Raw genomic sequence first — 22571 nt, forward strand, 5'->3', positions numbered from 1 at the left:
CGCTCCCTGCAACAGGCTGCAGCCGGCGCTGTGGGCCCCAAGGTGGCCGCTGAGCGCGCACCCGAGTCTGAAGCCTGCACACACACCTCAGCACGGCCCACGGAAAGAGGACGAACGACAAAGTGGGGCTGCGCAGGACACACTCCTTTCCAGAAGGTGCTAAGTGATTCTTCAGGACCCCCAGGTAAGAGCCTGTGCCACGGCTGGCCCTGGGCGTCAGCATGGTGGGCGGACCCTGTACCTACAGCACCGGCCTGAGCCGGCACAGCCTCCCCCCAGCTCACTCGGGCTTTGCTGCACGAGAGACGCTCAAGGTCAGGAAAACGGAAAAGCACAAGTCCCAGGGGGACAAGCGGCCCAGGAACTACCTTCCGGCTTCTCTTCCGCAGCGGAGCAGGCCTGGCAGTAGGTGGAGTACAGAGATGGCGGGATTTTATCTGCTCTGCATCACAGGAAAACAGTAAAACCAAGTCAGCTACGGCTTAAACTAATTCAAGATTACAATCCCCAAACCTATCATAAAATAAAAACATATTAAATTTAAATAAATTATAAATACTGTGTACACTATGAGTCTATGTTTAGAAAAGATTAAAAATATATAGATTTAAATAGCACTGTTTCAAAATATGTCGTATTAATCACATTAATATCTAAAGCGCTAGACCACAAAATACCACCGGAGATTATCTCTGCCAGTGAAATTATAAATTATTTCTATTTCTCCCATTCAATTTTTGGTAATTTCCAAATTCGAAACATGAATCTTTGTTAATTTTAATGAATAATACTAAGAAAAATGTTTAGTTCATGTCATTAAAAATAGGCAAAATTGGGCCAGGCGTGGTGGCTCCCGCCTGTAATCCCGGCACTTTGGGAGGCTGAGGCAGGCAGATCACCTGAGGTTGGGAGTTGGAGACCATTCTGGCCAGCATGGCAAAACCCCGTCTCAACTAAAAATACGAAAATTAGCTGGGCGTGGTGGTCCACGCCTGTAATCCCAGCTACTGGGGTGGCTGACGCAGGAGAATTGCTTGAACCCGGGAGGCGGAGGTTACGGTGAGCCGAGATAACACCATTGTACTCCAGCCTGGGCAACAAGAGCAAAACTCCGTCTGAAATAAATATATACATATAAAAATTGGCCAGGTGCGGCTGCTCACACCTGTAATCCCAGCACTTTGGGAGGCTGAGGCAGGTGGATCACAAGGTCAGGAGATCGAGACCATCCTGCCCAACATGGCGAAACCCCATCTCTACTAAAAATACAAAAATTAGCTGAGTGTGGTGGCATGCGCCTGTGATCCCAGCTACTCGGGAGGCTGAGGCAGGACAATCACTTGAAACCGGGAGGTGGAGGCTGCAGTGAGCCAAAATTGTGCCACTGTACTCCAGCCTGGGCAACAAAAGAGACTGTCTTAAAAAAAAAAAAAAAGACACAGCACCAGACTGCTTTGCACCCAAGATTTATCAAACCTTAAAACACAAATTCCTCTACCAAACAAAATGTTTCAGAGATCACAAAAAGGAAAGCTGCTCGATTCACTGTATGAGGCAATAAGACCCTGATGTTGAAGCAGCCAAGATGCTACAGGGGAATCACACTGATGCAAAAACACGCAAAATACCAAAGCCAGTAGTTTATTTATTTATTGTTATTTATTTATTTACTTTTTTTGAGACGGAGTCTGGCTCTGTTGCCCAGCCTAGAGTGCAGTGGTGTGATCTCAGCTCACTGTAAGCTCCGCCTCCCGAGCCTGGGTTCACACCATTCTCCTGCCTCAGCCTCCTAAGTAGCTGGGACTACAGGAGCCCACCACCACGCCCGGCTAATTTTTTTATTTTTAGTAGAGATGGGGTTTCACCGTGTTAGCCAGACTGGTCTTGAACTCCTGACCTCAGGTGATCTGCCTGCCTCAGCCTCTCGAAGTGCTGGGATTTACAGGCGTGAGTCACCACGCCTGGCCAGTCAGTAGTTTGTAAAACAAAAAATTATTACTAAGCAGGAGATATTTCAGGAATACAAGGATATTCCAACAGTAGGAACAAATGAAAGTAATCAATCACGTTCACAGATTAAAGGAGAAAAGCATGATCATCTAAAAAGAGGGAGAAAGCATTAATTCAGCCCTGAGTGGTGGCTCACTCCTGTAATCCCAGCACTTTGAGAGGCCAAGGCGGGCGGATCACTTGAGGTCAGGAGTTAAAGACCAGCCTGTCCAATACAGCGAAACTCCACTAAAACACAAGAACTGGCCAGGTGTGTTGACGGGGCCCCTGTAATCCCAGCTACTCAGGAGGCTGAAGCACAAGAACTATTTGAACATTTGAACCTGGAACGCAGAGGTTTCAATGAGCCAAGATGGTCCTGGTGCGACTGCACTCCAGCCTGGGCAACAGAGCGAGACTCTGTCTCAAAAAAAAAAAAAAAAAAGAAAGAAAGAAAAAAGGGTCAGGCACGGTGGCTCATGCCTGTAATCCCAGCACTTTGGGAGGCTGAGGCGGACCAATCATGAGGTCAGGAGATTGAGACCATCCTGGTTAACACAGTGAAACCCCGTCTCTACTAAAAATACAAAAACAAAATTAGCTGGGTGTGGTGGCGGGCGCCTGTAGTCCTAGCTACTCGGGAGGCTGAGGTGGGAGAAAGGCGTGAACCCGGGAAGCGGAGCTTGCAGTGAGCCAAGATTGCGCCCCTGCACTCCAGACTGGGTGACAGAGCGAGACTGACTCAAAACAACAACAACGACAACAGGCATGAGTTCATGCTAAAAATCCTTAGCAAATTAAGAGGGAACTTTCTTAACAGATAAGGGTAAGCCAGGTACAGCAGCTCCTATTTGTAATCCCAGAACTTTGGGAAGTTGAAGCAGGAGGATTATTTGAGGCTAAGAGATAGAGATAAGCCCGGGCAACACAGCAAAAATCCATGTCCCCAAAACATTTAAAAAATGGCTGGGCGTGGTGGAGCACGCTTCCAGACCCAGCTACTGGGGAGGAAGAGGGGAAGGACTGTTGAAACCCAGGAGGGTCAAGGCTGTAGTGAGCCATGACTGTACCGCTGTGTTCCAGCCTGGGTGACAGAGTGGGACCCTGTCTCAAAACAATCCAAAGAAATCATCCCAGAGAATAAACTTATTTTAAGATTAAAAACATGATTTTTGCAGGGCATGGTGGCTCACGCTTGTAATCCCAGCACTTTGGGAGGCCGAGGCGGGTAGATCACAAGGTCGGGAGTTTGAGACCAGTCTGGCTGACATAGTGAAACCCCGTCTCTACTAAAAATACAAAAATACAAAAAAGAAAAAGAAAAAAAGGCTCTTTCTCTTTTTGATCTTCTTACAGGTCCCAGAACTTTAAAAATTTTGCTGGAATATAGGACTTACACTTTCTTATTTCTTCCAAGAAATAAGAAGATACTTTTGTGATACCAACCAACTTTCTAGCTAGTAGCCTGCAATGTAAGTGACCCAGGGATACCTTATTATTCTAAACAAGAACTTCCAGGTCTACCCTAAAGTTGTGCAGCATGAGGCTTTCCCAGAGCTCTCTGATTTTCCTTCAGTTCTCCTCTTTGCACAATCATTATGTACTGAAACACTTTCTTTCACTGAAGAATGATACAGCCAGGCGCGGTGGCTCATGCCTGTAATCCCAGCACTTTGGGAGGCCGAGGCGGGCAGATCGCTTGAGCCCAGGAGTTTGAGACCAGCCTGACCAACATGGTGAAACCTGTCTCTACTAAAAATACAAAAATTAGCTGGGTGTGGTGGTGCACGCCTGTAATCCCAGCTACCCAGGAGGCTGAGGCAGGAGAATTGCTTGAACCCGGGAGGTGGAGGGTGCAGTGAGCTGAGATCGCACCACTGCACTCCAGCCTGGGCAACAGAGACTCCGTCAAAAAAAAAAAAAATAGGCCAGGAGCGGTGGCTCACACCTATAATCCCAGCACTCTGGGAGGCCACGCTGGGTGGATCATCTTCTGAGGTCAGGAGTTCAACACCAGCCTGGCCAACATGGCAAAACCCCGTCTCCACTAAAAATACAAAAATTACCAGGGCGTGGTAGTGCACACTTGTAATCCCAGCTACTCAGGAGGCTAAGGCAGGAGAATTGCTCCAACCCAGGAGGCAGAGCTTGCAGTGAGCCAAGATTGTGCAATTGCACTCCAGCCTGGGCTACAGAGCGAGACTCCATCTAAAAACAAACAAAAAAAATTAGCCAGGCACAGGCTTGTAATCCCAGCTACTCAGGAGGCTGAGGCAGGAGAATCGCTTGAACCTAAGAGGTGGAGGTTGCAGTGAGCCGAGATCTCGCCTCTGTACTCCAAGCCTGGGTGACAGAGCGAGTCTCCATCTTAAAAAAAAATAGTAACCAACTAAATTTGGAGCCAATATTTTATATCAAATTTCTCTACAGAAGAGCCACAAATCTTCGCATTGTCAGAAGAAACCTGGAAGCACAGCTGTCCCCTTCCAGCCGTGGCTGCATACCTCTTCAGAGACTCTATAAACGCCACACGGGAGTCAGGGGCTTCGGGGAGCTGTGGGAAGAGAAGAGCCCTGTGAGAGGCTGACAAGCAAAGTCCTTGCTTTCTACACAACTGGTCATGAACTCATGGAGACGCATACTGACCACGCGAGGTGTGAGCAGGGCAGGGAGGAAGTGGGACACGTAGTAAGGCCTCCTGAATATGCTGCAACACAGAGAAGCAGACAGCGCGTAGGTGAGTGCAGCGAAAAGGCAATTCCCACAGACAGTGACGGGTGTTTCAGAGAGTGGACCGCGAGGGCTTATTCCAAAGCCACGATGCATTATGAAGCCTTCTTGCGCACAGTTCTGGGACAAGGCATGTGTGGGGCAGGACCACATTCCGCCTGCTCCCCGGGCATGAACGTGGAGCCTGGATCAATCTGAGGCCATGAGGACCATGTAAGGTCCATTTGGGGCAATTTCCTTGGAGCTAATTTCAAAACCCTGGGAGCTGCAATCAGCTCATCCACACGGGTAACCACCAGAATTCAAGATGTTTTGGGATCACAACAAATTGAATAAAGCTGAGCTATTCAGCTCTTTATTACTGACTCCATATTGGTCACGAAGAAGGCATTGATAAAAAAAATCATCAGGGTCCCACTGTCTTCCCTCCCAGTGCAAGCTCCCCAATCAGCACTTCCTGTCAGCTGTTTCAGCATTGGGGGGCATCACCTGCTCTTACAAAGGAAAACATGTTTCATGGCAAATGTATAGCTCTTGACCTCAGCCCGTATCCCCTCACGGCAGGATCCTCGATGTGACATTTACAGCCCTGACTCCTGTCTCTCCATAAATAGACAGTGGCCAACCTGCCCCATGTGGCTCTGAGCAGACCTGGGACACACTCAGAAGAGCCCCAACACACTGACAGGCATCAGAGCGGAGTCTGCACACATTGCAGCCACCAGCGGCCCTTTGGGCAGCCCGGCCTACCTGGCCTCCATGACGGTGACTGGGATTTTCCCCGTATGCTCAAACACCATGATGGCCTTTTCAACATCCTGAAGAGCTTGGCTGTGGGGCTGGTTCCCACACAGGGAGGAAGGGAAAAAGAACAGAGGACTTTAAAGAAAAGAAAGTGAGCAGTGAAGGCCACACTCAACCTGTGCTTCCTTGATGCAAAGACTCTGTACAAATTAAAGGTAAAGGCCCACATGGTGTGTCCACAGCAGGGGCCCTGGAGCACTCCACAATGTCCCAAAATACCAGCAAGACAGGGGAAGGGACAACACTGCCGCTTCCACACACACAAGACTCAGACCCGGCGATGTGCAGCGCTCATCAAGACAGCTCAGCTCTGCTGAGAGCCTGCCGTGAGCCTCTTTCATGCCTCTAGGAGACTAAAGAGTTGAAAGTAAAGATTTCGGCCGGGCGCAGTGGCTCATGCCTGCAATCCCAGCACTTTGGGAGGCTGAGGCGGGCGGATCATGAGGTCAGGAGATCGAGACAATCCTGGCTAACACAGTGAAACCCCATCTCTACTAAAAACACAAAAAATTAGCCGGGCGTGGTGGTAGGCACCTGTAGTCCCAGCTACTTGGGGGGCTGAGACAGGAGAATGGTGTGCACCTGGGAGGCGGAGCTTACAGTGAGCCGAGGTTGGGCCACTGCACTCCACCCTGGGCGACAGAGCAAGACTCCGACTCCAAAGAAAAAAAAGTTCACACTTCTCTGTGATTCAGAGAAAAACATGAGCAACCACCTCTCCATTCAACCCCACATGAACCAAGGTCTCCTGAAAGGACAAATTTACTGCAGCGTGAGGTGCTTCATTCCCACACACACTAACTCTTTCCACACACACAAGGTGGGACAAGGCAAAACAAAGGCCCCCAGAGCCTAGTCCCCAGCTGCGCCCAAGGCAAGACCAGACGTAAAAGCTCAAGCTCAACTCAAGAGTCAAAGGAAACTGGACTTTGCATGGTGGGCGTGACTGGCTGAGACCCTGCAGGGCTCAAGCAACGTTACCTCAGTAATGTCCCCAGCTGATGATAAATCCTCATAGAGTCCCATGCTTTCTATAGAAACCTTCAGAGAAGAGACAGAATGAGAACAAGAAAACAAAGCAGTTTCTGCCGGGACAGATGTGAGGAGTGGGCACGGAGGGGCAGCTTGCCTTGAGGTCGGCCAGCCGTGTCTTGGCCAATGAGATGTAGTCTGTGAGGAGGGAGCGGTACTTGCTGGGAACGAGGGGAGGGTGGAGAATGTGCACCTGAGGATAGATGGCAGAGTGCAGCACCATTAGTCTGGGAACTGCCTGGACTCCAGGGAGGCCACAATTCACTTCCAACATCCACAGTGCTGAGTAGAGAAACACAGCCCTTTACAGACTTACGACTATGCAAAGCAAACCATTAGTAAAATTAAAACACAAGCCAGGCACAGTGGCTCATTCCTGTAATCCCAGCACTTTGGGAGGCCAAGATGGGCGGATCACGAGGTCAGGAGATTGAGACCATCCTGGCTAACATGGTGAAACCCCATCTCTACTAAAAATACAAAAAATTAGCCGGGCTTGGTGGCGGGTGCCTGTAGTCCCAGCTACTCAGGAGGCTGAGGCAAGAGAAAGGCGTGAACCCGGGAGGCGGAGCTTGCAGTGAGCCGAGACCATGCCACTGCACTCCAGTCTGGGCGACAGAGCGAGACTCCGTATGCTTCCCCAGGTGAAAAACGAAGGAATTCTAATGTAGTTGGTCCTCCAAGTCCTGGGTGGCTCACTGGGGAAACCAGGGATGTACAATCCTAGCAGCAGCAGGAACTGGCTGGCCCACCTGCAGCTCCACGCCTTTGGCTTCCTGGTCAAAGGGGACAGAGGAGACACTGCATTTTTTTTTTTTTTTTTTTGAGAGAGAGTTTTGCTGTTGTTGCCCAGGCTGGAGTGCAGTGGTGCGGTCTTGGCTGCAACCTCCACCTCCCCGGTTCAAGCGATTCTCCTGCCTCACCCTCCAAGTAGGTGGGATTACAGGCATGTGCCACCACACCAGGCTAATTTTGTATTTTTAGTAGAGATGGGGTTTCTCCATGTTGGTCAGGCTGGTGTCGAACTCCTGACCTCAAGTGATCTGCCCTCCTCAGCCTCCAAAAGTGCTGGGATTACAGGTGTGAGCCACTGCGCCCGGCCAGTTTTCTTAAAAGATGAGGGTCAGGCTGGGCACGGTGGCTCATGCCTGTAATCCCAGCACTTTGGGAGGCCAAGGCAGAAGGATCACTTGAGCTCAGTTCAAGACCAGCCTGGGCAACATAGCAAGTACTCCATTTGTACTAAAAAAAAGAAAAAAAAAACCAGCCAGGTTTGCTGGTGTGCGCCTAGAGTCCCAACTACTCAGGAGGCTGAGGTGGGAGAATTGCTTGACCTGGGAGGTGTAGGCTACAGTGAGTTATGATGGCAACACTGCACTCCAGCCTGGGCGACAGAGTGAGGCTGTCTCAAAGAAAAAAAAAAAAAAAGCCAGAATGAGTCCCTAACACCTCACTGCACTACAGCTTCCTCCTCCTGCATCACTGGGCGCTGAGAATGCCTCTCCACGTCACCACTCAGACCTGCTCGCTGTTTTGAGGGAGGAAGGGAAAAAGAACAGAGGACTTTAAAGAGAAGAAAATGAGCAGTGAAGGCCACACTCAACCGTGTTGAGCGGGTCTATCTACCCACCTCCTTGGCCTAGAGGAGAAAAGAGTTTCTGAGAGTTTGCCATTACTGGCACACGTGCCCTCACTTTGTGTCCACATGGACACCCCCAGCTGCAATGTTTGTGTTGTTTCACCATAAACTGCTTGGGGAAGGGGAGGGGCCTGGCTGAGAGGCTCAGAGCAGATCTGCAGGAGGCTCTTGGGGAGGCCAAGGCAGTCCTGAGATTGAGTAGGTGAGAGAAGCACCAGAAATCATGGATATGGCAGCCAGCTTCTCACCTGCAGGTACCGGGCGGACTCAAAGGGCACGAGGTCTGACAAGAACGTAAACAGGAAGACCAGCGCCTTCTTGCTGCAGCCATGGTAGCCTCGCGTGCTCCCAAAGGAGGCCTGTGTGGAGAGAAGAGCGTGAAGCCCAGGACAGCCAGGCGCGGCTGCACCACCCAGGCAGTGTCTGGGCTGCTTCTCTGGTCTGTCTCCTAAACAGAAAGGAAAAAAGAGAAACAAGCAAAAGTCATTGTGGTTCACACATTTACAGATGGCATGGCTGTGCTTTGATCAAAGAGAAGATCTAAAAGTTATTCAAGGCCGGGCACGGTGGCTCAAGCCTGTAATCCCAGCACTTTGGGAGGCCGAGACGGGCGGATCACGAGGTCAGGAGATCGAGACCATCCTGGCTAACACGGTGAAACCCCGTCTCTACTAAAAACACAAAAAACTAGCCGGGCGAGGTGGCGGGCGCCTGTAGTCCCCGCTACTCGGGAGGCTGAGGCAGGAGAATGGCGTAAACCTGGGAGGCGGAGCTTGCAGTGAGCTGAGATCCGGCCACTGCACTCCAGCCCGGGCGACAGAGCAAGACTCCGTCTCAAAAAAATAAATAAATAAATAAATAAAATAAAATAAAAAAATAAAAGTTATTCAAAGAAAAGAAGTTAAAAATAATTAGCTAGAACAAACACTGATGGTATCCTTTTGGGATCCTTGGGGTACAATTTGTTAAATGCCCTAAGAAGTGTTTATGCACAGCAAACAAATTGATTTTGTGGGATGAAGCCGCTTCTGAACACACTTTAACTTCTAACCTCATCCATCAGCGGACAGATCACTGCAAGAGAGGTGCATAAGGAAAACAGGCCAAGGAGGGCCACCCCTCAGACAGTGACACTGCAAGACCCCAGCAGAGCAAGCATGGAACATGAGCAAACCCTTCCAGGAACGAAGGCGGCTGCAGCAAGGTCCTGGGGGCTGCAGTCAGTCAGGGAGGGAAGGAAGATTTTAAATGGGCATGGCCCTGAACACATCACAAGTGAACCTGCAGAGAGAATGTGTACCTCTGTGAAAACGGAGCCACTTACTGCAAAACCGCACGAGCTCCTGCTGCCCTGGCCCCGTGTGAGCACAGGAGATCCTGGTGGCCCCGTGTGAGCGCACAGGAGATCCTGGTGGCCCCGTGTGAGCGTGCAGGAGATCCTGGTGGCCCCGTGTGAGCACAGGAGATCCTGGTGGCCCCGTGTGAGCACAGGAGATCCTGGTGGCCCCGTGTGAGCACAGGAGATCCTGGTGGCCCCGTGTGAGCGCGCAGGAGATCCTGGTGGCCCCGTGTGAGCGCGCAGGAGATCCTGGTGGCCCCGTGTGAGCGCGCAGGAGATCCTGGTGGCCCCGTGTGAGCGCGCAGGAGATCCTGGTGGCCCCGTGTGAGCGCGCAGGAGATCCTGGTGGCCCCGTGTGAGCGCGCAGGAGATCCTGGTGGCCCCGTGTGAGCGCGCAGGAGATCCTGGTGGCCCCGTGTGAGCGCGCAGGAGATCCTGGTGGCCCCGTGTGAGCGCGCAGGAGATCCTGGTGGCCCCGTGTGAGCGCGCAGGAGATCCTGGTGGCCCCGTGTGAGCGCGCAGGAGATCCTGGTGGCCCCGTGTGAGTGCGCAGGAGATCCTGGTGAAAGCTCAGCGAGTTAATATCCATCAGGAAACCTGAACTGCAACTGGAACTGAAGGCTCACCTTGGTCTTTCTGAAAGCATGCAACATTGTGTACTTTTTTTTTTTTTTTTTGGAGACAGAGTCTGGCTCTGTTGCTCAGGCTGGAGTGCAATGGCGCAATCTTGACTCACTGCAACGTCTGCCCCCCAGATTTGAGGGATTCTCCTGCCTCCCTAGTAGCTGAGATTACAGACATTTGCCACCACTCCCAGCTTTTTTTTTTTTCTTTTTGAGAGACAGTCTCGCTCTGTCACCCAGGCTGCAGTGCAGTGGCACAGTCAGGGCTCACTGCAACCTGCACCTCCCGGGTTCAAGAGATTCTCCTGCCTCAGCCTCCCGAGTAGCTGGATTATAGGCACCCACCACCACACCCAGTTAAATTTTGTATTTTTGGTACAGATGGGGTTTTGCCATGTTGCTAAAGGTGGTCTCGAACTACTGGGCTCAAGCGATCTGCCTGCCTCATCCTTCCACAGTGCTGGGATTTGCCCTCAAAAGTAAAAATTAAAACAGATGTTCAGGCCAGGTTCGGTGGCTCATGCCTGTAACCCCAGCACTTTGGGAGGCTAAGGGGAGCGGATCACGAAATCAAGAGATCGAGACCATCCTGGTCAACATGGTGAAACCCCATCTCTACTAAAATTACAAAAATTAGCCGGGTGTGGTGGTGTGCACCTGTAGTCCCAGCTGCTCGGGAGGTTGAAGCAGGAGAATCGCTGGAACCCAGGAGGCGGGAGTTGCAGTGAGTCAAGAACACGCCACTGCACCTCCAGCCTGGTGACAGAGAGGGACTCCATCTCAAAAACAAAACAAAACAAAACAAAAACAAATGTTCAAAGACTGAATATGCATATATACATTTATCAAAACTCATCTAACTGTCTGGACATGGTGGTTCAGGCCTGTAATCCCAGTGCTTTGGAGGTTGAGGTGGGGGGATCGCTTAAGGCCAGGAATCTGAGACCAGCCTGGGCAACACAGTATGATGTATTTACAAAAAAAAGTTTTTTAATTTGCTGAGTGTGGCGGCACACACCTGTAGTCCCAGTTACTCTGGAAGCTGAGGCAGGAGGACTGCTTGACCCCAGGAGGTCAAGGCTGCAGTGAGCTATGATCATGCCACTGCACTCCAGCCTGGGCAACAGAGCAACACCCAGTCTCTTAAAACACAAAAAGAAACAAACAAAAAACCTCATTCAATGGTACACTTACATTGGATACATTTTATTATTTCATTTCAACTATATTTTGATAAAGTTGATTTGAAAAGGTAAAAGAAAAAGCAAACAAAACCAAAACAAACAAAAAAAAGGAAACAAAACCAAAACAGCACCATCAACACAGCACTCCAGAGGGTCCTCTCCCAACAGTCGCCGTGGGAACCGAGGAACGAGACCCTGGAGACCCATGAACTCGTGACCTGAGCACCAGGTGGACCCAACGGTCGCCGTGGGAACCGAGGAACGAGACCCTGGAGACCCATGAACTCGTGACCTGAGCAGCAGGTGGACTCTGGCACAAATCTCTCAGCACCTCACTAAGGACAAAGCAAATGCCTCTCCTCTTAGTTTAGTGGAAGCCCCAGGCCAACTCGGCAGAGCTGGGGAGAGCCTGAGGGCAGGTGAGAAGGTACTTTAAGGAATAAAAGTGAGCTGATGCCGCACCAATCCCCTCCTTCTCCCAACACGAACAGATGCGGCTCAGCCTGCTGTGCAGCCTCACCTCCTCAGAAGGCCCCAGGGAGGAGCAGGCACTAGCAGTCATGATGGCTATGCAGGCACGTGGCTCTTTAAAATTTCAGGGAGCTGAGACTCCTACAAAGAGGCAACTACTTCACCAAGGTGGTGATGGCAGGCAAACCCAATCCTTTTTTTTTTTTTTTTTTTTTTTGAGACAGAGTCTTGCTCTGTCTCGCAGGTTGGAGTGTAGTAATGCAATCCCAGCTCATTGCAGCCTCAACCACCTAGCCTCAAGCAATCATCCTGCCTCAGCCGGTAAGCATCTGGGACCACAGGTGCTTACCATCACACCCAGCTAATTGTTACATTCTGTAGAGACGGAGGTCTTACTGTGCTGCCCAGGCTGATCTTGAACTCCTGAGCTCAAGCAATCTTCCTGCCTAGGCCTCCCAAAGTGCTGAGATTACAGGTATGAGCCACTGCACCTGGTCCGAACCCAAAACTTCTACAAAAAATTAACCCTTCAAATGGAAACTTTACTTACAAGCACTAAAAGAGTAACCATGAGTGCCCTTCACAGTTGATGTCTCAAAGACACCCAACTCCTGACATGAACTGGGGGTTTGCACAGGGGTTGTCCAGGGATCCCTGAGGTCTCAGCTCAGACTCAGCAGTCTGAAATGGGCCCTGGGATCTGTATTTCCAAAGCCCCCTCCAGGCAAGTCTAATGTGCACTCAGGTTTGGGAACAGCTGCATAAACTTCTGTCAGAGAGAACACTGTGTGTGTTCCAAAGAAAAAGGAAGAGGCCAGGCACGGTGGCTCACACCTGTAATCCTAGCACTTTGGGAGGCCTAGGCGGGTGGATCACGAGGTCAGAAGATCGAGACCATCCTGGCTAACATGGTGAAACCCCATCTCTACTAAAAATACAAAAAATTAGCCAGGCTTGGTGGTGGGTGCCTGTAGTCCCAGCTACACGGGAGGCTGAGGCAGGAGAATGGCGTGAACCCGGGAGGTGGAGCTTGCAGTGAGTGGAGATTGCGCCACTGCACTCCAGCCTGGGCGACAGAGTGAGACTTCGTCTCAAGAAAAAAAAAAAGAAAAAGAAAAAGAAAAAGGAAGAATACATGATACCGCTGAAGAAGGGAAGTACTTGTTTCAGGACTTACATGAAAACTAGAGACGTAAGCCTGGGTGTGGTGGCTCCCACCTGTAATCCCAGCACTTTTGGAGGCTGAGGCAGGCGGTTCACTTGAGGTCAGGAGTTTGAGACCAGCCTGGCCAACATGATGAAACCCCATCTCTACTAAAAATTAGCCGGGTGTGGTGGCGAACACCTGTAACCCCAGCTACTCTGGGGGCTGAGGCGGGAGAATTGCTTGAACCCAGGAGGCAGAGGTTGCAGTGAGCCGAGATGGCACCACTGCACTCCAGCATGAGTGACAGAATGAGACTCCGTCTCAAAAAAAGAAAAGAACGAAAGGCCCGGCGCGGTGGCTCACGCCTGTAATCTCAGCACTTTGGGAGGACAAGGCGGGTGGATCACGAGGTCAGGAGTTAGAGACCAGCCTGACCAACATGGTGAAACCCTGTCTCTACTAAAAATACAAATATGAGCCGGGCGTCGTAGCACACGCCTGTAATCCCAGCTACTCAGGAGTTTAAGGCAGGAGAATTGCTTAAAACTGGGGGGTGGAGGTTGCAGTGAGCCGAGAAGGTGAGCTTTCTGCACCACTGCACTCCAGCCTCGGTGACACAGGAAGGCTCCGTGTCAAAAAACAAAGGGAAAATAAGAGACTGTATAATGTGCAAAAAGCAATAGCCACATCTGTGTCCCCCTTTCCTGATTTCACTAATTTTCTTCTTTTTCTTTTTGGGATGGAGTCTCCTTCTGTCACCCAGGCTGGAGTACAGTGGTGCAATTACAGCTCACTGCAGTCTTGATCTCCCAGGCTCAAGTAATCCTCACATCTCAGCCTCCTGAGTAACTAGGACCACAGGTATCTGCCACCACACCTGCATAGTTTTCTTTGTTTTTTTGTGTGTGTTTTTGGTGTTTCTTGGTGGAGATGAAGTCTCCCTATGGTGTCCAGGCTTGACTTTACAAATTTTCTTATAAAAGAGAGTAGGAGGCTCCATCAAGTAAGTGCGACAGAGTAGGCCGGGCGCGGTGGCTCATGCCTGTAATCCCAGCACTTTGGGAGGCCGAGGCGGGCGGATCACAAGGTCAGGAGATCGAGACCATGGTGAAACCCCGTCTCTACTAAAAAATAGAAAAAAATTAGCCGGGCGCAGTGGCGGGCGCCTGTAGTCCCAGCTACTCGGGAGGCTGAGGTAGGAGAATGGCGTGAACCCGGGAGGCGGAGCTTGCAGTGAGCCGAGATTGCGCCACTGCACTCCAGCCTGGGCGACAGAGCGAGACTCCGTCTCAAAAAAAAAAAAAAGTAAGTGCGACAGAAACCAGGGGAAGGGGCCAAGGCCCCAACAGGGAGAATCCAGGCCCCTCAGCACACACAGAGGAAGATCTGCTGAGGCCACTTGGCAAAGCTGACAGCAAGATTATTCACTCTCATGACAGAGTGTCAGGTAGGGACAGCATGGTCTCCACTCCCAGGCCTTATGGGAAGATCAAGTGTTAGGTAGCCGAGTGGCAGGTCACTTACCTTGAACCAGTCTGCATATGACTGGAACGCAGAGGGGCCCTCCAGTGCTGCCTGGCGCACAACCAGGAACGCAGTGACCATGCTGTCCAGCTGGCAGCTCTCGAATGCCTGGGCCATCAAACGCGCCACCCAGTCTAGTTAAGGACCATGACATAGTCACAGCAAGGCAAGGGCAGCCAGCAGAAAGACAATGTGAGCTGTGCTAGGTGATCAGGTATTCCAGTAGGAGAATGTGCATACCCAAACACCAAGTTTTAAAAAACTAGACAGCAATTACAGCATGTCAAGCACAAACCACTAGAGACTTGAACGAAGCAGCAGTGCACACTCTGGCCTGTCAGAGCAGCAGTCAGTGCTTATGGAAGTGTCCAATGAAGACCGTTCCATTGACATGAGGCACTACAGGTTCCGGGCAGGTAGGGAAGGGCTTCACTGAGAGGCTCACCCACAGTCAGCTGGACTCTGCTGACACCAGTGCTCAAATCACACCCCCACACACTCTGACCAGCACCACCGGGCTCTCGTGAAGGCTCACCTTCAAGTAGCTGCTGCGCTTCTGGAAAGCAGACAACCAGTGCAGACACAAAGGAGAGCACTCGCTGCCAGTGAACCTCCTGTGTTTCCAGAACTTCTTGCAAATGGCCAACCAACTCCTCTGGACTCAGCATCACAAAGAGCTGAAATAAAAGTGTCTGCTCCCTTCAATATCAAAGCAAACCAGTGTGGGACAGATGACCCCTCACCTCCCTCCCAGCCGGTAACCACCGCAGCCCCCTCACTTCCCACTGCAAAGGTAACACGTGGAGCTGTGACAGCTCACACAGGGACGTCTCTCCCCTCACAGTGGCGTCTCTCCCCTCACCGTGCTCAGCACTGGTTGGAGAGAATCCTCCTTATCTCAAGGAGGGGCTCAGCCCAACTGACAAGTTCAGTCTCCTGAACCAAGTGGTGGCCTCAATGAGGACAGCCATGTCTCACTAGACATCCCTGAACCTCCCGATGTGGCATCCACGGCAGGCAGCATGACACGGACTCGGCAGATCTTAATCCCCCACCACGAGCTCGGCAGCAGGTCTCATACCACCTCCACTCACCCTGCGGTACAGTGCGGTGAGCAGAGGGTGCGTCCGCGCAAAGCTCCACTCTCTCTGCATCTGAACAGCATCAGATGCTGCATGGGGAGAAAGAGACAAAAACTTCAAGTCAGAGATCAAAAAGTTGTGGGTTTTGTTTTTGGACAGGGTCTCACTATCACCCAGGCTGGAGTGCAGTGCTCACCACAGCCTCAACCTCCCTGGCTCAAGCAATCCACCTGCCTCAGTCTCCCAAGTAGCTGCAACCACAGGCGTGTGCCACCATAACCCAGATACTTTTTGTATTTTTTAAAAATTTTTTGAGATGGAGTCTCGCTGTGTCGCACAAGCTGGAGTACAGTGTCACAATCTCCACTCACTGCAAGCTCCGCCTCCTGGGTCCAAGTGATTCTCCTGCCTCAGCCCCCCGAGTATCTGGGACTACAGGCGCCTGCCACCACACCCTGCTAATTTTTGTATTTTTAGTAGAGACGGGGTTTCACTATGTTGGCCAGGCTGGTCTCGAACTCCTGACCTCATGATCCGCCCGCCTCGGCCTCCCAAAGTGCTGGGATTACAGGCGTGAGCCACTGCTCCTGGCCAAAAAGGTGTATTTCAAAGCTTCAGTGTGAAAACAGGTATTAATATGTACTTTTTCAATTATTAAAGTTCACCATCTCCCTGTTTGTTGCCTATTTGCTCTATCATCAATTCTGTTTCTCAAGCCCAGTCAGTTACTTGTAATGCTTTGTCATATTCACAATCAATATTTCCCAACAGACCAACTGCATTTCAACCTTCCTGCTTCTAAACTGTCAATAAGGCCGGGAGCGGCGGCTCACGCCTATAATCCCAGCACTTTGGGAGGCCAAGGTGGGTGGATCACGAGGCCTAGACCAGCCTGGCCAAGATGGTGAAACCCTGTCTCTACTCAAAATACACAAAGAAGCCGGGCATGGTGGCAGGCACCTCTAATTCCAGCAACTCGGGAGGTTCGGGCAGGGAACTGCTTGAACCCGGGAGGCGGAGGTTGCAGTGAGCCAAGATCACGCCACCACGCTCCAGCCTGGGTGACAGAGCAAGACTCTGTCTCAAAAGCAAAAAAAATGAATACATAAAATAAAATAAACTGTCAATAAACCAATCATGGTGGGGATAAAATAACTGTCAACAACCCAATTATGGTGGGGATGCTGTTCAAAGGAAGCTCAGCTCGGCCAAGTGATGACAAAGCCCCGAGCACCTCACAGCACCTGTTGGGAGCCATCCGTGCATCCCTCGTCCTCCAGCCGTCACCCACTTCCTGCCTGAGCATCTACCCTGGGGATATGCCAGACACAGAGAAAGCTCAAAGTGTCCCTCTTGGCCCCACTCGTAAGAGTGGAATCTCGGAAACAGTCTGTCATACATGGGTGACAGGACACCCACTGGGCAGACGATGCCCGGGCCATCAAACGCAACACCCAGTCTAGTTGAGAACCATCACACAGTCCCAGCAAGGCAAGGGCAGCCAGCAGAAAGATAATGTGAGTAGTGCTGGGTGATCAGGTATTCCAGCAGAAGGTGCGTACCCAAACACCAAGTTGTTTTTTTTTTTTTTTTTTTTTTGAGACGGAGTCTCACTCTGTCGCCCAGGCTGGAGTGTAGTGGCCAGATCTCAGCTCACTGCAAGCTCCGCCTCCCGGGTTTACGCCATTCTCCTGCCTCAGCCTCCCGAGTAGCTGGGACTACAGGCGCCCGCCACCTCGCCCGGCTAGTTTTTTGTATTTTTTTAGTAGAGACGGGGTTTCACTGTGTTAGCCAGGATGGTTTCGATCTCCTGACCTCGTGATCCGCCTGTCTCGGCCTCCCAAAGTGCTGGGATTACAGGCTTGAGCCACCGCGCCCGGCCGTTTTTTTTTTTTTTTTTTTTTTTTTGAGACGGAGTCTCGCTCTGTCGCCCAGGCTGGAGTGCAGTGGCCAGATCTCAGCTCACTGCAAGCTCCGCCTCCCGGGTTCACGCCATTCTCCTGCCTCAGCCTCCCGTGTGGCTGGGACTACAGATGCCCGCCACCGCGCCCAGCTAATTTTTGTATTTTTAGTAGAGACGGGGTTTCACCGTGTTAGTCAGGATGGTCTCGATCTCCTGACCTCGTGATCCACCCATCTCGGCCTCCCAAAGTGCTGGGATTACAGGCGTGAGCCACTGCGCCCAGCCCAAACACCAAGTTTTAAAAGACTAGACAGCAGCTGGGCACAGTGGCTCATGCCTGTAATCCCAGCACTTTAGGAGGCCAAGGCGGGTGGATTACCTGAGGTCAGGAGTTCAAGACCAGCGTGGCCAACATGGTCAAATCCCTCTCTACTAAAAATACAAAATTTAGCCAGGCATGGTGGCACACGCCTGTAATCCCAGCTACTTGGGAGGCTGAACCAGGAGAATGTTTGAACCCGGGAGGTGGAGGCTGCAGTGAGCCAAGATCACACCACTCCAGCCTGGGCAACAGAGCGAAACTCCGTCTCCAATAAAGAAATAAATAAAAAGATACTTCTATTTTAGGCTGGGTACGGTGGCTCATGCCTGTAATGCCAACACCTCAACACTTTGGGAGGCCAAGCTGGGCAGAGCACCTGAAGTCAGGAGTTTGAGACCAGCCTGTCCAACATGGTGAAATGCCACCTCTACTAAAAATACAAAAAATTAGTCGGGTATGGTGGCTGGTGCCTGTAGTCCCAGCTACTTGGGAGGGTGAGATATGAGAATTGCTTGAACCTGGGAGGCGGAGACTGCAGTGAGCTGAGATTGTGTCACTGCACCCCAGCCTGGGCAAGTGAGTAAGACTCCGACTCAAAAAAAAAAAAAAAAAAGGTATTTCTATTTTAGTGACAATTATTTTGTCCACTCATAGTTCTGAATTTTCTTATAAGAATCTGTTCCTTTCAGATGAAAGGATATTAACAATCTCAGGCACCTCAGGACCCAATCTCTGCTTGAGGTTCCAGAGCTCCTGGCATCTCCCGTCAGCGTTACCAAGGCAACAGAGCAACAGCAATCCCCAAACTGGGCAGCAACTGAGCAGCCTCCGCTCGGGGCCCACCTTTCAGCAGAGGGCTGTGAGTGAGTATCTGAGTCAACGTGTGACTGAAGAACCTCTTCGGAGAATCTGTGGAGATGACACTGCCGAGCACGTGTCCACTGAACACGCCGAACCTGCCAATGCAGCAGAAAGAGGGTTCAGGAAAGGGAGGGTGCCCTGCACGCCACTCATCGGTCCCAGCACAAACCGTGGCTCAGGCTCGCCCCTTCTTTTTCTTTTTTTTTAGACAGCGTTTCCCTCTGTCGGAGTTTCCCTCTGTCACCCAGGCTGGAGTGCAGTGGTGCCATCTCGGCTCACTGCAAGCTCCGCCTCCAGGGTTCACACCATTCTCCTGCCTCAGTCTCCTGAGTAGCTGGGACTACAGGCGCCTGCTACCATGCCCAGCTAATTTTGTTTTTTTTTTGTATTTTTAGTAGAGACGGGGTTTCACATGTTAGCCAGGATGGTCTTGATCTCCTGACCTCATGATCTGCCCACCTCGGCCTCCCAAAGTGCTGGGATTACAGGCGTGAGCCACTGCGCCTGGCCCAGGCTCGCCCTTTCTTTAAGGAAGGAAGGGGATTTCTTGACCAGGCCACTATAACCATGGATGTGAAACTGAATCCAAGGAGGTGGCAATTCAACGATAAAGGAGACAAGGCAATGGCGAAGCCCACAGAGCAGAGCAGCGGAGGCAAGCAGAAGGAAACAGGTTGGGAAGGGCAGGCTGCGCCGCACCCAGGAGTGGAGCAGCAGGAGCCAACCCCATGGGGCCTCAGCGGCACTCTCTGTGAAACGGAACTCCCCCAGAGGGTCGTGCCAAGCCTGTGAGAAGAGCCCAGCACACCAGGGCCTCAAACACTGTAGTCACAACAGGGGCTGAGGCCAGCTCTGTCCATGAAGATGAGGAAGAAATGGAAGGGACTACGGTTTCCTGGGCCATCTGTGTGAGAGAACAGGACGTTCTAGGGGGGAATGGGGTCACAGAGCCAGGTGGCAAGAGCACTTGAGGTCTATCAGCCTGCCATATCCCAGTAGGCCCATACAGACCACCACAGCCCAGCCCAGACCCCCTGAGGCTTTACAACCTGCAACCAGCAAGGGGTACTTTATGCCGACTCCCTAGGTAAGAAAATCAAGGGTCCAGCCGGGCACGGTGGCTCACGCCGGTAATCCCAGCACTTTAGGAGGCCCAGGTGGGTGTATCACTTGAGGTCACGAGTTCGAGACCAGCCTGACCAATACAATGAAACCCCGTGTCTACTAAAAAATACAAAATACAAAATTACAGGCTCGTGCTAGGTATGGTGATGTACGCCTGTAATCCCAGCTACTCAGGAGGCTGAGGCAGGAGAATCGATTGAACCTGGGAGGCAGAGGTTGCGGTGAGCAGAGATCACACCATTGCATTCGAGCCTGGGTAACAAGAGCAAAACTCTGTCTCAAAAATAAAGTATTGGCAACTAATTACAAAATTTAAAAAGCAGCAGGTCAGTGGTTGTTATCTGCCGCTCAGGACGTCAGTGTGAGTAATCTTATCATGCAGATTATTTAAAAAAGCCCTTGCCACAGACTAAACTGTATCCCCACAAAGTTCCTCTGTTGAAGCCCAGCCTCTCCAGGTGGGGTGCTGAGAAGGCCGAGGTGATGATGAGATAACCTCCCGGAGAAGACACCAGAGGGCTTCCTCTCCCCCTCTCTACCTCATGAGGACACAGAAAAAGGAGGTCTCCTGCAAGCCAGGAAGAGGGTCCTCACCAGAACCCAACCTTGGGGGCACCCCGACCTCCACCTTCCAGCCTCCACCGCTGGGAAACACATCTGCGTCCACACTGCAGTCTCTGGCCCTTTGTTACAGCAGCCTAAGCTAACTGATGCACACGCAAACATTCAGAAAACCACACAGTGCTTTATTCACTGTTTCACTAAAAGTACCAAATGATACAACACATTTAATTGAGCAGTTAAACAGTTACTTGTGAGTGATGCGAAATAAAGAGCAAATTAATTAAAGAATAAGAAGGTTGACAAGGCCTGGAAACGGTGGGGAATTCTACGGGTTTCTTACAAGGCCTGGAAGCGGTGGGGAATTCTACAGGTTTCTCAAGACTTCACTTCAAGGTCCCCTGACCACATTAGAGGGAAGCAAACCCCAGAGCCCCATTTCCACCAAACCCCGACGTCCACTTTCCACCCAGCCCCACTCCTCAGCTTCCGCCTCCCCACCTACAGAGGTCTCCACACATCTCCACAGAGTTGTGGAGAGAAAAAGCAAATAGGCCCAAGCTTGCCTACTGGTGAATCTGAGCAGGACCTGTGGAGGGCAGGCAGCGGGAGTCTGTAGAGGCACGGCTGCAGTGTGTTCCGGAAGTCTGCGGAGGCACAGCTGCAGTGTGTTCTAGAAATGTGGGGGGCTGAGAGGCAGGGCCAGCTCTAGAGCCTGGACCACACCCGGGGGAGGAGGAGCAAGGGGAGACTCCACAGAGGGGAGGAGGTCACAGTGAGTGGGACAAAGCACTGGTGCAGGACTTCCAGAGGCGGAACAGGATCCTGCAGTGGGCGCGCCTTCCAACCTCATCCTCACGGGGAAAAGGCTGACCAGAGCATTCCCAGGGCTTTCCCACGGTCGCCTCCTCCTCACGCCTGTTATCATAACTGGCAGAGGAAGTGTGCTCAGGAGTGGGCTGCTGAAGCTCTGGAAGTGTTTAAAATATCTGGGCTCTTTAATTTGGCAGGAACCCCCCTGCAGCACACTCAGGCACGCCACCCTCGAGAACATACCAGCACCTCACGGTCTTGTGAGTGGAGGACTCCTCTTGTACTCCAGCAGCCAAAGCATCAAGTGCAACTGACGACAGAGCCAGGAACAGAAAACAGATGTCAGCATACAGTGGCAGCCCACCAGAAACAATCCCCAAGTGCTTTCGGACATGGGATCCACTTCCAGTCCTCCAGAGGGCCCACATCCATCAAGACTTCTACAATCTGGAAGCCATTAATCAAAACACAGACAATAAAATGCTTCCCTGTTACCCACATATTAACGTGGTATCCCTTCACAGCTCTGAAAATTAAATCTAAAGCCGCTAGGAACTGGAAACCAGAATAAGAACGGGAAGGTAGATCCACACCAAATTACAACCAAAACAAGGGCATTCCAGTACCAGGACTCTACACAGTGAAACATACGGGGGAGAAACACTTCAAATGGAAAGGCAGAAAACTGACAGAATTGCTAATAAGCAAACTAAGTCATTTAGTCTGGGCCACAGGGCAATTAACTTACAAATCAGCATTCTCTGCAGTACATCAGCCGCGACCTGTCAGAATAGAATGTGAATTACCATCACATGGTTCTTTTCTGTAATTTGTGTGATACCTGCATCACACAAGGAATTATTACTTGTTACTCTAAGAAACAGACTTTACAAATTAAAAACCTTCATAGATCTAGAAAGTATCCCAACACTGAAGGGACCCAGACAGAGTCAGAAGGCTGAACTTTCTGGAATCACCCTAAGGCTGCTGTCAGCATGGCCTGAGGCTGTGAGCCTAGGACTGGGCAGGACACTGGCTTTCGCAGGCACAGAGTTTTGCTGCAGTACTTCAGTGGAGAGAGGAAGCACACGCCTTGAATCTGGGCTGTGGAACTAAAGACTTTCACCCTTGATGCCTCTAGAGCCAGAAGACGGTGAGAAGGTGCCATTGTCCATTTCCCTTCTTCACATCACCTGGGCCTAAAGCACACCACTCCTCAGGGAACAACTCATGGTAACAATAAAACAGGCCGGGCGCGGTGGCTCAAGCCTGTAATCCCAGCACTTTGGGAGGCCGAGACGGGCGGATCACGAGGTCACAAGATCGAGACCATCCTGGCTAACACGGTGAAACCCCGTCTCTACTAAAAAATACAAAAAACTAGCCGGGCGAGGTGGCGGGCGCCTGTAGTCCCAGCTACTC

The 22571-nt window shown here is 51.3% G+C and overlaps 1 protein-coding gene across 12 annotated transcripts in view; it reads right to left on the reverse strand.

Annotated features, from left to right (window-relative positions):
• FANCA (FA complementation group A) overlaps positions 1 to 22571 on the reverse strand; it is a 79213-nt gene that overhangs the window by 37427 nt on the left and 19215 nt on the right. For 9 of the 12 annotated variants that reach the window (XR_005243850.2, XM_038008099.2, XM_038008096.2 and 6 more), the window contains 13 exons: positions 21898 to 21931; positions 21393 to 21459; positions 18633 to 18745; positions 15577 to 15653; positions 15018 to 15159; positions 14483 to 14616; positions 8443 to 8553; positions 6653 to 6748; positions 6505 to 6564; positions 5470 to 5558; positions 4636 to 4696; positions 4494 to 4543; positions 369 to 442 (listed from right to left, as the gene is read on the reverse strand). Coding sequence is in view for 9 of the 12 variants with exons in the window: in XM_038008099.2 (XP_037864027.1) it covers positions 369 to 442; positions 4494 to 4543; positions 4636 to 4696; positions 5470 to 5558; positions 6505 to 6564; positions 6653 to 6748; positions 8443 to 8553; positions 14483 to 14616; positions 15018 to 15159; positions 15577 to 15653; positions 18633 to 18745; positions 21393 to 21459; positions 21898 to 21931 (1108 nt within the window). In the remaining 3 variants the exon portion in view is untranslated. Of the gene's footprint in view, positions 1 to 368; positions 443 to 4493; positions 4544 to 4635; positions 4697 to 5469; positions 5559 to 6504; positions 6565 to 6652; positions 6749 to 8442; positions 8554 to 9518; positions 10093 to 14482; positions 14617 to 15017; positions 15160 to 15576; positions 15654 to 18632; positions 18746 to 21392; positions 21460 to 21897; positions 21932 to 22571 lie in introns of those variants that run through there. The other 3 variants (XM_073015677.1, XR_012093021.1, XR_012093022.1) reach the window with 3 other exon arrangements.

This window comes from Chlorocebus sabaeus, chromosome 5 (genome assembly GCF_047675955.1).
Source record: "Chlorocebus sabaeus isolate Y175 chromosome 5, mChlSab1.0.hap1, whole genome shotgun sequence".
Taxonomy (NCBI): domain Eukaryota; kingdom Metazoa; phylum Chordata; class Mammalia; order Primates; family Cercopithecidae; genus Chlorocebus; species Chlorocebus sabaeus.